This window comes from Harpia harpyja, chromosome 14 (assembly GCF_026419915.1).
Source record: "Harpia harpyja isolate bHarHar1 chromosome 14, bHarHar1 primary haplotype, whole genome shotgun sequence".
NCBI classification, from domain to species: domain Eukaryota; kingdom Metazoa; phylum Chordata; class Aves; order Accipitriformes; family Accipitridae; genus Harpia; species Harpia harpyja.
The window spans coordinates 36,127,421-36,139,908 of NC_068953.1; the positions used below are offsets into that span (position 1 = coordinate 36,127,421).

At 40.5% G+C, this 12,488-nt stretch overlaps 3 protein-coding genes across 13 annotated transcripts in view; 2 read left to right on the forward strand and 1 right to left on the reverse strand.

Moving 5' to 3' along the window:
- The window catches only part of NRG4 (neuregulin 4), a 28,058-nt gene extending 19,797 nt beyond the window's left edge, over window positions 1-8,261 (reverse strand). Inside the window, exons 1-4 of one of the 8 annotated variants that reach the window (XM_052807656.1) lie at window positions 7,801-7,897; window positions 7,470-7,613; window positions 2,363-2,471; window positions 1,926-1,991 (exon numbers count right to left, since the gene is read on the reverse strand). In XM_052807656.1, the coding sequence (XP_052663616.1) occupies window positions 1,926-1,935 (10 nt within the window). In that variant the 5' untranslated portion in view covers window positions 1,936-1,991; window positions 2,363-2,471; window positions 7,470-7,613; window positions 7,801-7,897. The other 7 variants (XM_052807657.1, XM_052807654.1, XM_052807652.1 and 4 more) reach the window with 7 other exon arrangements.
- The window catches only part of FBXO22 (F-box protein 22), a 183,062-nt gene that overhangs the window by 29,868 nt on the left and 140,706 nt on the right, over window positions 1-12,488 (forward strand). The window lies entirely within an intron of this gene.
- Window positions 8,178-12,488, forward strand: part of TMEM266 (transmembrane protein 266) — a 91,301-nt gene continuing 86,990 nt past the window's right edge. For 2 of the 4 annotated variants that reach the window (XM_052807639.1, XM_052807643.1), the window contains exons 1-2: window positions 8,191-8,277; window positions 9,601-9,695. The gene's annotated coding sequence lies outside the window, so the exon portion shown is untranslated. Of the gene's footprint in view, window positions 8,278-9,600; window positions 9,696-12,488 lie in introns of all 4 variants that reach the window. The other 2 variants (XM_052807640.1, XM_052807644.1) reach the window with 2 other exon arrangements.

The window sequence follows — 12,488 nt, forward strand, 5'->3', positions numbered from 1 at the left end:
CAGATGGAAAAACAAGATGATAGAAGATAGGCCCCACAGAAAAAAATCCCTTTAGACGGCTGGTGGAAAGCCTTCAAAGAAATTCTCATGAGAATTAATGAGAACTTGTTAACCTCCTTAAAATCCTGCCTTATGGTTCTATTTCTTTTCTTCATCTTTATGCAAAAATAGGCCTGTCTCACACTGGCATAGTGGTAGGGTACTGAAGAAAATTAAATGTCTCAAGTCATTCAGGTCTCAGAACATTCGGGAGAATGATTATCTCACTGTTACGGTGTGATCTGTGTATTAAGGACCAGCTCTGCAGCCCAACTAGACATTTCTGTTCTGGCAAAATACCTCAGACACTCTGTTTTAGGCCTATTACAGAAAAGGGAGAGAGGTGGAGAGAGAGAACAAAAAGTGCCTAGGAAGCCTTCGAAACCTTTTTGATTGTAATTACAGACAATTTCTCTATCGGCTACTTCTTTTTAGAGCTAGACTTCTTTCCAGTACTAAGGGAAAAATGGTAACCTTAATTTTACCAGTAATGAGATATTTGAAGAAACCTCTATGTCCATGTAGATCAGGTGCCCCATTTTCCATCCAATTGTGCTTTTCATTAGTTCTATTTTGTGTATTAATACTTTGCTACTACTTATTGAAAGTACCAGACTAATACAGTATAAAGTAGATGACAGAATTATGAAAGAGAATAAAAGAAAAATCAGGATGTTCTAACGCTGCTACAATACAAAAAATATGTATTATTGTACTCCATACCCACTTTACTGAAATGCAGTAGTTTGGATCAAATTTGAAAGCTACAGCTCTGTATTTATAGACAGGAAAGTACGAAAGCAACAGTTTATCCCTTTAAATTTATAGTCAGTGATGCAAAAGAGTATACTGGAGAATCAGAAGGGGTTCAATACAAGCCAAACCCCAATTACATTAGCATCAGTGAATGTGTTATGATTTTTGTGAGGTAAGTCAATACCTTATATTAATCTAAAAATGCAAATTGTACGCTTTGAAAGTCAAATGTATACTACATTCAGACTACCATAATCAAGATAGAAAAGTTTAACAGGTCAAGTGACGATGGGCAATTAAAAAAAAATACAAAAGAATTAGCTTTTCAGTTAATACAACTGTAGAAACTCTATCAACATATGTTCTACAGAATATATATATGTATTTTGATATATCATTCTATGTGAGAGAGTAAATAAAGAGAAGTAAGACACAAAAGTTTCTTTTAAAAAAAGTCGGGTTTTGGTGGGAGGAGAAGTGAAGAGGAATTAAACAAGACTGTTCTTTCTAGCACTAGACTGTGAATACTTAAAACTGGCAGAGGTAATAGCAGCCTCTAAATACACTGATTCTCAATTATTCTTTTTGAGGACATGCACAAAAACCTGTCCCTAAACTATCTTGTCTGTTTGCATTTAAACTTTTGTAACCTGACTGTCCTATCTATTAAAAAGAAAAACAAATAAAGGCTCAGCACCACCTTAACCCCCAAAGAACCAAGCCAGCCTTGATAATCCACATGTTGACTCAGCTGTCTTGCCTAGTCCAGAGGCTAAAATACTACAGACTATCTAATCCTGAAGTCTGCTAAAATAAAAAAGGTAAGGGAGAGGAGTGGGAAATGTTGACAGAAGATAAAGGGGTTGATGCATGCTTCCTCACTTATAAGCAACTTTGGACTGTAGGCTAATCAATCACGAACTGTGAAATATTAGGATTGATCAAAGCAAACATCTCCTTAGAGAATCTGTACCACTGACTGGTGAACTCTAGTTTGCTGACTAGTAAGTGATAACAGCCCTACAGAGCAGTTGTGACAATCTCAATGGCAGCTGTCGAAATCAATGCAATTTTAATGAATTCTAATTATATATGTATACACACCCAAGTAAAGACTTGGAAGAAATTACCTGTTCGCATATTATTCCGACAACAATTTTTATTCTTGATGAGAGGTTATTCTTCCAAAACGGCACCTAAAGACAAACATGTAAATTTAGCATGTAATTTTTAATCCTAGTGACTTTTTTCCCCTGAAGAAATAGCTACTGGAATGCATCTTTCAGTGTTGCTGCTAAGACATTTGTTGTACTTTGACTGTAATATACTGTTATATTATATGTAAGTTCCATTAATTCACAGTTAATGGCAAACATTCAAGTCTACTGTCAAGTTCAGTGAACCCCTAAGGGCAGTACTACAGAGTAAAACCAAATTCACACTAAAGCACGTTTAAACAATGAATACTTTTTTCAAACTGCCATGTTTATTCAGAATTGTAACACCTGATGCTTTTAGGCAATCTAAATTATTGTTTCTGGCTAGCTAATTAAATTGGCATTTGTACCTTGAAAGACAGTGCATACAATTGAACCAGTCCTCAGACTGATAGTTATTCAGTCAGGTAAGATCTTGGTGGTAGAATTCTTGCATTTCACAAACAAGAACTTCCCAATCTGTAATTTCTCAGAGAGAGTGCGTGTGTTTCACTTGAGTGTTTCTCGTGTCTGGATGTCAGGTGAAATTAGTAATATAGGCCATGAATTTAGCAGAACTCAGCAAGGGCAAGACTTGTACAATTATTTTTCAAATATGGAATGGAAACTCTGCCTCGACAGAAACGAATCTTCACTTGACATTGCTAAAAAGAAACTTACTCTGTAGACGTGCCAACTCTATAACCATCTAACGTTGCTATATTCTGTTTTCTTGTAAGGTATAGTCAAGATTTATTGTACCAAATAGGTTACTGAACAAGCCTAACATGATAGATCTTATTTTTTAATGTTTGCTCTTTTTTTCTTAATTATACTTTAAAGTGTACATAAAGTAAATATTTAAGCAAACTGTCCTATATTGGAAGAAAGATGGTTTTTTTCCATTAAATGATCAAATAAAATAAATTATCAACTTTACCAGAAATAATTGCCTATACTTCAGCTTTTAGTAATAGAATGGCAACTTTCTGTAGAGGCCCATTTCAAAAGGTATAATGCATTTGTACTTACTATGTAAGCAGACAGTTCTGTTTTTCATGGGACCTCAGATGGCTTCTCTAGTTCTTCAAGTGTCCTGTCCATACAAGAAAATCTGAAATGGCTGTTCCCTGTGATACTGGGCTGTAACAGCAAGGTCCCCACCCAAAGGCTGTCCTCTTGGGCTGTCTCACAGGTATGCAACTTTGCTTACTTTGTGTACACAACCAAGTACAATTAACATAGCATGTGGCACAAGGAAACAAACCAACATGATTCACTTCAGAACTAAAATCCTGTTTTTAAAAGAAATAAATCATCCTGGAGATGGTTATTTTTAGCAGTCAAGATCCGGATTCTGTGTGTGCTGTTAAAAAGGCTTCAAATTTACATATAGTGCAATGTGGGTGAGGTTACAACAAACATGCACACAGAGGCCCAGTACAGAATAGGGTAACACCCCGTTATGCTCACAGAATCACTCGCATATTTTTCTAGGGTTACCAGTACTACAATTTATTGCTGAATTCAAAACATTCACATAATGTAGTATCTATAAATTGCATCATAAAAATATTATATGCAGCAGTCAAAAATCTGATTTAAATTTGTATTTTATTGGAGCAAGCTGTCCTTTTAAAATTATTTTCCCTTTTCTCAGAATGTTCCACAAAATTGTATAATATCCAATAGCTCTCATAACAAAAAATATAAATACGATATATAACCTAAATTTCAGACTAGCTCCCTTACCAGATTTAATTAGGATATGGGTCCTTGAACAGACAAAATAACTTGATTTTGCAACTGCAAAAAGGAGATCTCGCATCTCCTTTCCTTCATCTTATTGTCAGTATGCATCTCACTATCTCTCTGGTGCTGCTACTGGTATAAGTTGAACTTTTTCAGGAGATGCTTAAATCCAATGATCCAGCAGAAAATTCTTTTGAGGAAGCTGACAGTTTTCTACTGCATCAGTGTGTTAAGCGGCTGTGCTATGCACCTCATCAGCTGTTTGGACTAGGACTAATTGTTACATGTACTAGGAATTGTTTATAAGCTGAATGCAGAGAACAAGACAGTTCAAAGGCAGCTATGGGACTAGTAATTGTTTATTTTCAAATTCTGTTGCCCGCATATTCAAGGAAACGGGGTGGCAAAGGAAGGGGGTGAAAATACTTTCTAAACAATCCCAGAGGATGTATGTGTGTATGCATAATTCTATTCTTTTAGTTCTGATAATAAGTATCACAATTTGGGTCTAAAGATCACTTTCAAAAGAGATGTTGCTGACAGCATTCACAGTTATGGCTTTTTTTTTTTTTTTTAAGACTGAAAAGTAAATCATTAGGTAGTCATGTATTTATAAGAACATGTTTTTCTCTGGGGTGTTTGTTGCACTCTGAACAGAGGTTCAAATATGTATCAGTGTCCTAAAAAGAATAAATTGGTCTCTCTATCTCATTAGAAAAAGTAGGCTGATATATTGTAAAGAAAATGAAATGCTATAGCAGAAATTGTTGCTAAACTTGATTCTAACTTGTTTATATCTGTCTGTGCACTGAACTGGTACTAGAAACACAAGAGATCATTTGTGAATCTACCTAACACTTTACAAACTTAATGTCTTCTTTTAAGACACAGCTGTAACCTATGTTCACAGAAGCCAATTCTATGAATGTTCAAATGTTTGTCTTGCATGCATCTTGGGAGTTTGTGAAAGATGACATTATATATCAAGTTAGAGTATTTTAATCTGAAATTTAAAATACAGCCTATTTTGCTCTGTGCCAGCTTGTTGAAAAAAACTTCAGATCAGTTCTACCCTCTTCCCCACATCTTTGTCATCTAAACTGATATTAATAATAACAATACATTGTTTAAAAGATTAGTTTTTATATTAGTTTATACATTAAAGTTAGGTCACCCATGTATACCGATATAAACTGATACTACTTCAGCCTCTTCAATTACTTGGAAGTCCTGGGCATCTTTATTTTCATAGTCTGAATCTGTTAACAAGGGCTTCAGTTTAGGAAAGAATTTAAATCACATGTTTAGAGTTAACCATATCCTAAATCACTAAGTTAAAATGAAGCACAAACTCTGTGTGTGTGTGTCACAATGAACGCTGCAAATGTGATGGAAATACTGGGTTACTGCTCTGTAGCAGAGAAACCACAGATGAAAGTGAGCCACACAAGAAAATTCATACACCCTTGTGCTTCTCGGGCACTAAAACACTAGGGGAAAGAATACAGCTTTTTCTTTTTTGGGAACTGCTATTGGATTTCTGGGCAAATTGAGCACTCAGGCACAAAACTGCAATGGGCTCAGCGTTTTAGCAAAAAATATGTGCTAATATCTCACCATACTGGAGTCTGCCTGGAACAAGTCTTTTGAACTCATTAGGTTTGCCTCTAAATGAACCTGTGTGCTTTACTCCCCATCTACTTAAAACAGAACCCTTACTGCCACTTATTTTTGTGTACTTTTAATGGCTAACTATTCTAAGCATCCGTGAGATGCAGTATCCCCAAAAGATGATAATTGGAAGTCTTAATGAGCTCAGGCAGATAAAAAGAAAGCACTGAATAATGATTTGGGTTTTGGTTTATGGTTCTTTGCTATTCAAACATTCTTAAAATTAATCTCTATATAAACTCTCCCCCAAATTAAAGAAGATCATTTCAGTCATATGGCTATTTCAAATATACATTGTTTGTTCATTTAGATGAAGTTGCACCTTACAGCTGTCTTCAAGAATGGGATTTTACTGCATTATGTATTCTTTTTTAAAATCCAAAAGAGGTGAAATCTCATTCTGCCCCAATACTGAGCTCAAATATTTGTGTCGTGAAAACAATGAAGGGAAAAAATTTTTAAAATTCCACCATCTGCTTAGTAGGCTAATTAAACATAAATTTACTTCTGAGATATGTCCTTGATATCTATCAAGTAGTCTATGCCTCTTATTTTCTCCAAGAGCCAGGAACTGTCCTGAAGTCTTGTTAAAAGGATTCTGTTTATTTTCTTATCTAGGTGATAACATCTAATAGCCTTACCATATGAAGCTCATAACTGATTTTAGCACAGAAAATCATCAGGCGTCAGAAAAAAATCCATCAAACTGCCTGAAACCAACGGAGATCTCAGTAGGGAAGAATTCAAGATGAGGTATTACGACAAATTTGTGTAAGGACAAGGTGTTATTCAAATTTACACGCTGCAAGTTTCTTTTAAGTTAGGGTAGCCACAATGTGAAGGAACTCTGACAAAAGACAGAAGTGAAAGCAGATGCCAAACAGGTCACAAGTCTCAACACACTTGTGACTGACAGATTAATTTTTTGAATGCAGTTGTTCAAAATTCTTTCCATTATAGTTTTCTGAAATGATAACAGATGACTGAGTCCTCGTCTTAGGAATGCCTACAGCAAAACTTTAGGTTTACAATTTGATTTTATCCACTGAAGTATGTCTAGGATTAATTATATACTAAAACAGCTGGTAAAACTGCTGTCATGATGTTTAAATCACAATTTGAGACATTACAGTAACTTTAAGGGAAAAATTTCCATTCCTAAAATTTCATGAGTAGTTTGCGACCAACTGCAATTTCCCATCTGAAACCCCAGTTCTACTGTACGAGATGTTCATACAGAAGTTGGCAAAGCTACATTTCAGTTGAGGTTTCTGTCAAATGTAACTACTACATATTTGTAATATTGAGACAGAGATTCCAGTCTTGAGCTTGTGTGTGCTTATGTGGGGAGAATTAATACATTTTAGAAGACACTTGCATTAAAAAAAATCACTATCAAGCTTGGGGGGAAAAAAACCCCGCACCACTATTCTTTCACTCTGTGTGCTTACTGATTTCTTCTATGGCACTTTCACTGCCAAGTTTCATCCCTAAATTCTCGAAGAAATCAACTGAAATGTAATACAACTTAAAGATTCTCACTGTGTGATTAATTTTTATTCGTATCTCAGTGGTAGATATAGTGTCCATCAGCATGTCAGCTCTCAAATGTCAGTAATGTCAGATCGATAAATCAAAACTCAAAAAAATCAATATGACAAACTGGCATACAAGGAGACAGTTTAGCACATGGACATTTAATAAAATAGACCAATATCACTTAAATAATTTTGAGATACTAAAAAATATAAATCATAAGAGTTTAGATATTTACTTTTACATGGTAGTCATGAGGAAGCTAATGTAACTAGTCTTCAGATTTTGATTTTTTAAGCTAAACATCATCCAGGCAGTAATAACTGATTGCTGCCAAAGCCAGCTATTCCACAGCAGCTCAGCATATGGGAGAGAACTGTTAAAACTTGAATTTCAATCTCTTTTTAATTTTCTCCATTTAAAGCACATTCTTAACCTTGGGGTTTTTTTTTTTACTTCCTTTTTTTTTGCATTTAATTTTGTATTGAGTTAATTTGTTCTACTTAAACCACAGCTTACCACAGCAAATGGGTATTCTTAACTCTGCTGGTGTAATCTTTCTCAGACATGCACAGGACAATCTGCTGAATCAACGTAATCTCTAATCTGCATCGTGTAATCTTGCAGCTGCTCTCTCCGTACGCGGTTATGTAATCCTGGTGTCTATAAAAAACAAAACAAACCACAAAAAGAACAGGCAAAACTTTTAAGAATAACGTTGTGTCAAAGCACCGGCGCGCCTCACGGGGCGGCCGCCCCGACAGAAACCAGCCCCCGCCGCCACCGGCCCGGAGCGGCCCCTCACACCGGGGCCCCTTCACCCCGCGGCCCCTCACACTGGGGCTCCCACTTGCCCGCCCTGTCCCGGGGGTCGGCGATCGCGACACGGCGGTTCCTTGCCGTGAGGGGACCTACCGGAGGAGGGGGGGGGCGGTGGCTGTGGCGGGGAGGGGGGGAGCCGCCCCGCCCCGCCCCGCCCTCTCGCGCCTCACCTTCCCCAGCCCGTAGTACTACAGCGCCCGCCGTTCGCCGCCGCTATTGGGTCGGCGGCGCCCACGTGACGCGGGGCGAGCACGCGCGCGCGCCCCCTTTAAACCGCCCCCCCCCCGCGGCCCCCCCCCCCCCCCCTTTCTTCTTTCCTTCCCGCTAATCGACCTGAGTGACGGCCCGTTGTTTCCTAGGCGACCCGGGAGGAAGGGAGGGCGCGCGCGGGCTCGCGCGCAGGCATCCCCCCCCTCCCCCCTCACCGCTGCCGGTTCCGCGCGAGGCGCGCGCCGGACCGTTGGCGGAGCGGGTGCCGCGCGGGTGCCGGCGTCGCGGGCAGCAGGTATGTGCCGTGCCCCGGCGCGGCCGTGCGCGGCGCTGGGGACACCCCCCCCCCCTCCCAACGCCTCCCGGTGCCGCCGTACGCCCTGCCGCCGCGGCGGGCCGCCCACGGGGGCGGGCAGGGCGGCCCGGCGGTGTCTCCGCGCCGCGCTGGCGGGGCCGCGCTGGCGGACGGGGCGCGGGGAGCCCCTCCGCCGCGGTGAAAGTTTGGCGGCGGGCGCCGCCTCCCGCCAACTTCCCGGCGGCGGGGCCGGGGGGGGTGTCCTTAGGACGCCCAGCCGCGGGCCGGCCTGCGGCGGGGCCGGAGCACCCTCCCGTGGGGTCAGTCAGGCTGCGGGCGGAGCGGGGCGGGCCGGGGAGGAGGGTGGTCTTCGGGCCGTGTCCGCCTGTGGTGCGGGGCCGCGGCCGCGTTGGTGTGCGCCGTGTGCGGCATTGTTCTTTCAGGGGAGGGGGCTGGAGGGGGGGTTACACCGGCGGGGGGGAGGGGGGGCTCTGAGAGCCGGCGGGCGCCTCCCGCCCCGCAGCCCGCCCTCAGCGCTTCTCGGCGGCGTCCCCCCACCCCAGCCAGAGCCCAACGGATCCTGCGCCTCAGGACGGGCGCGGGTTGCCAACTTCTGGCGTGCGGTTCCCGAATACAAATAACCCCGGTAATGCCTTAGCGTAAAAGTCGCTTTTATTCCTTCTTTGCGTGAAAACCCACCTAACGTGTAATATCTCCGTGATACGGCCACTTGAACAATTTCTTTGCTGAGAGTGCTATAAATCTATAAGATGCTGCAGCTCTTTTTGGAAACCCTCTGTCCTAGAGTAGCATCGTTGCTTGCCACAACAAGAAAAGGAACAGTCGTTTCTCTTTTGAAGTTGGAATCCATTTAGACTGCTCTTAACCAGGGAATTTTCAGTTTGCTTTCCATAAAAATATAATAAACTTAATAGGCCTTTTTTGCTATCTCTATAGAAGTGAAATTCATAAATTGTGGGGATGTGCTATAACAGGATAGCATGTCACAGTAACTTTACTTAAGGAAAATAGCACATGAAAATGCATGGTTTCTAAGTTTGTTAGCATGCTGAAGTTGAGAAAAGGATCTGCTAAACATGTCTCCAGCAGAATTTCTTGGTTCTTATATGTGGGTTTGAGAGCAAACCAACCTACAAGCTCTATGGTAAACAGAGCATGCACCTGACACTATTGTAACAGCTGCAAAAGATTGTATATGTAAAAGGAGTAAAATGAGTAATGAGGTAGGGGTATTTACAGCTGTGAATGCAATCAGCAGAGAAGGCTCATTTGTCTGAACACAAGGCACCTGTCATGTTACAGGCACACAGTCAGAAATTGCTGTTTTGTCATGCGACTGTCAGGAATCCTAGTTTTTCCGCAAGACTTACTACTGGAATTTGCACAAACAAAGAAGGGTAAGTAAGCAGTATATTTTTAATGTGCTGTAAAACATTATTACCTGAACATGGATTGAGTGAGACAATATTGATACTCAACGGTTTTCAGATAGTTCCTGTGAAGATGCTTCAAGTTCCTGCAGGACACTTGTAAAAGGGTTATTAATAGCGCGGTCATATTAGGGGAGGATTATAAATTAGACCATATGATAGTAGCACATAAGTGCTTTGCAACTAGATATTGTGATTAACATTATGCAGCAATTATCTTGTATGGGAAAAGCTGTTACTTAGTCATGCGAACAATATCTGTATTGTGAGGCTGTGTACTCTCTGCAGAGAAGGGAAGGAATACTTCTCATTTACAGAGAGTACGGAATAAGAAGCAAGTGTGTCCTGCTTCAAATGTGTTATGGTTCCTATACACTGTGAAGAGTATGCTTATGGTTAGTGAAGTGACTGTATGGGTAAAGAGCCCATGTTCCTGAAGCAATGCATACGCATTCCTGTATGTTTTTGAACAAAGTGGAGTTTTTGCAGCTCTGTCCTGATGCTGCCCATTGGATTGCAAAACTGACTTCCCTCTGTTCAGTGCAAGGTGGGGTTTTTGCCTGAAGGGTGAAAAAAGTGCAAGTTGTATAAAAGGTTAGATGTGGTTAGCAGGTAGTAACTATGCTAAAGACAGCAGTGGGAAGAGAGAACATGTAGCAAGAGTAGATGTCAGCTATTCTAGCTTCAGAACTGAGCAGTAGGCAAGATGAAGATCTTAACTCCAACCAGTTTATGAAAAGGTCAGTAAGAAAATTAAGATGTGAGCTATGTATGCTTGCAGTGCGTGTACTAGTGCAAGCCTGCTACTCGGCTGAAGTATTTTCAGGTTGTGACTGACAGCATAAATGCGGAACAGTGCAAAACAGTGTAGCTGTTTTCCCTATCTAACTAACCCGAAGGTTAGTTAGCTGTATGTGTGATTACAATTCTGAAGGCTGTAAAAGATGTGTATAGCTCATTATACTTCCCCTCTCCCAGCTGTGGGTACTGTTGTGCTATTACTCCAACTTGGGTTCAGTGGTGACTCCCTGAAACCTGGCTACCTGGCAGCTTGCTGTCTCGTCTCTGATGGTCTATACACTGCAGTTTCTGACTCTGCAGTAATATTGCATCACAGGTTACTTTTAGCACAGAGGGACAGAACTAGAAAAACCTCAAGCATGATCAAGAGCATGGTTTCAATGTTATTACATGTGATTACATCCAAATTAGGAGGAGAAACTGCATTGCCCTATGAGATCCTGGTATGACTAAAATTTACCTCTAATATATCATCAGTATTCATTTAAATTAGTTGCATTACCTGGCAATAGAACAACGGTTAACTGAATTGTGTTATGTAGTATAAAACTGTCTGCATATTCTGTAAGAGCAACAAATGGGGTGTTACGTCGGTGTAGTGGTGCTCAACTCATCTGCTTCCTGGACAGTGGGATTACTTAACAGACAAAATACTTTATCCTTATGAACACTGCAGAACCAATATTGACATAGGAGAGTGAACTGGAGTCCTTTCTGCTTCGTGTGTTATCAGAAGTGTCAACTAAGTGCTATTTGCAGAATCTTCATTGCTTGTTGGTATGTGAGAGGAAAACCGTGATTTGATTCCTCCTTTTCCTCTCCTTGCTGGTTCTAAGCCTGATACTGTGTGCTGTTGAAACTCATTTGCCATGCTCTCATTAGGCTGAATAATGAGTGGTAAGTCTGGAGTCTGTGGTGTTGGAAAATGGGGGGGTTGGGATTTTTTTTTTTTTTACTTGAAAAAAATTCCAAACTCTGTCAATGCTTTTAGGAGTATTTTTGTAGTGTAGGTGGATGTGAACATACTTGATGAAATTCCATCTTCAAGAGAAAAATAATAAAAGTTGGTTTGTTATCACTGTGGGGTAGAACTTGGCTGTTGTGCATTCTTTGGCTCTAGAGGCTCCTGCCCCAGGTGAATTGAAAGCTTTTTTTCTGCCAAGTTCTTAGATGGTGCATTGGGGGCAGAGGCTGGGTGAAAGACAGCAGAAGGTTTACTTCAGTCTGTCATATTTTACTCTACCTATTTGGGCTTAGGATTTGGCTTGACGAGAGTGATGTATTAGGGTTTAATTCTTAATTTAGTTATAAGGTCACAATGAGCTCTGTGACATCCATGTAATCCTGTTGAAATCGCTGGTTTTGCATGAGTATAATGAAAGAGGGGCCTTGTAAACTCAAGTAGCAGTGGAGGTTTTCTAATGATACTTTTGTCATTAAGCATTATAAAATGCAGTATCGGCTTATTTCTTGCTTTATTCACAATCATATTTTCAGCATGAAGAGGTTCTCCCTCTGTCTCACTTTCATATCTTGTCTAGGGTTCAGTACTGCGTTGATATATTTCAACTGTAAGGTTTTTTTTGTGGCAATTACTGTATCTTTCCTTGCATCATGTAAAGCACCATGTGCACCTATAGCATTACATACAAATGAAGCTACATTTAAAAATGTATGTTCAAATACTTTAGTTGCAAAGTCAGACCTGTAAGTCGGAAAATGTCTGATTTAAGGTTGCGCAGATGTAGTTCTATGTTGTGAGCCACCCTGTTCAATGAATGAGCCAATGATTTGCAGGAAAAATAGTATGTGATCTTAACAGTTAAAAAGAGGATTAATGCAAATGGAGCTTGTCATATGCTGTTTTAAATATGATGCTTCCTAATTTTCAAAAGCTTCACTTTCAACCCAAATAACCTTCTTGCAAATTAGTTTCTAACATGGAGCCTCTTAGTATTG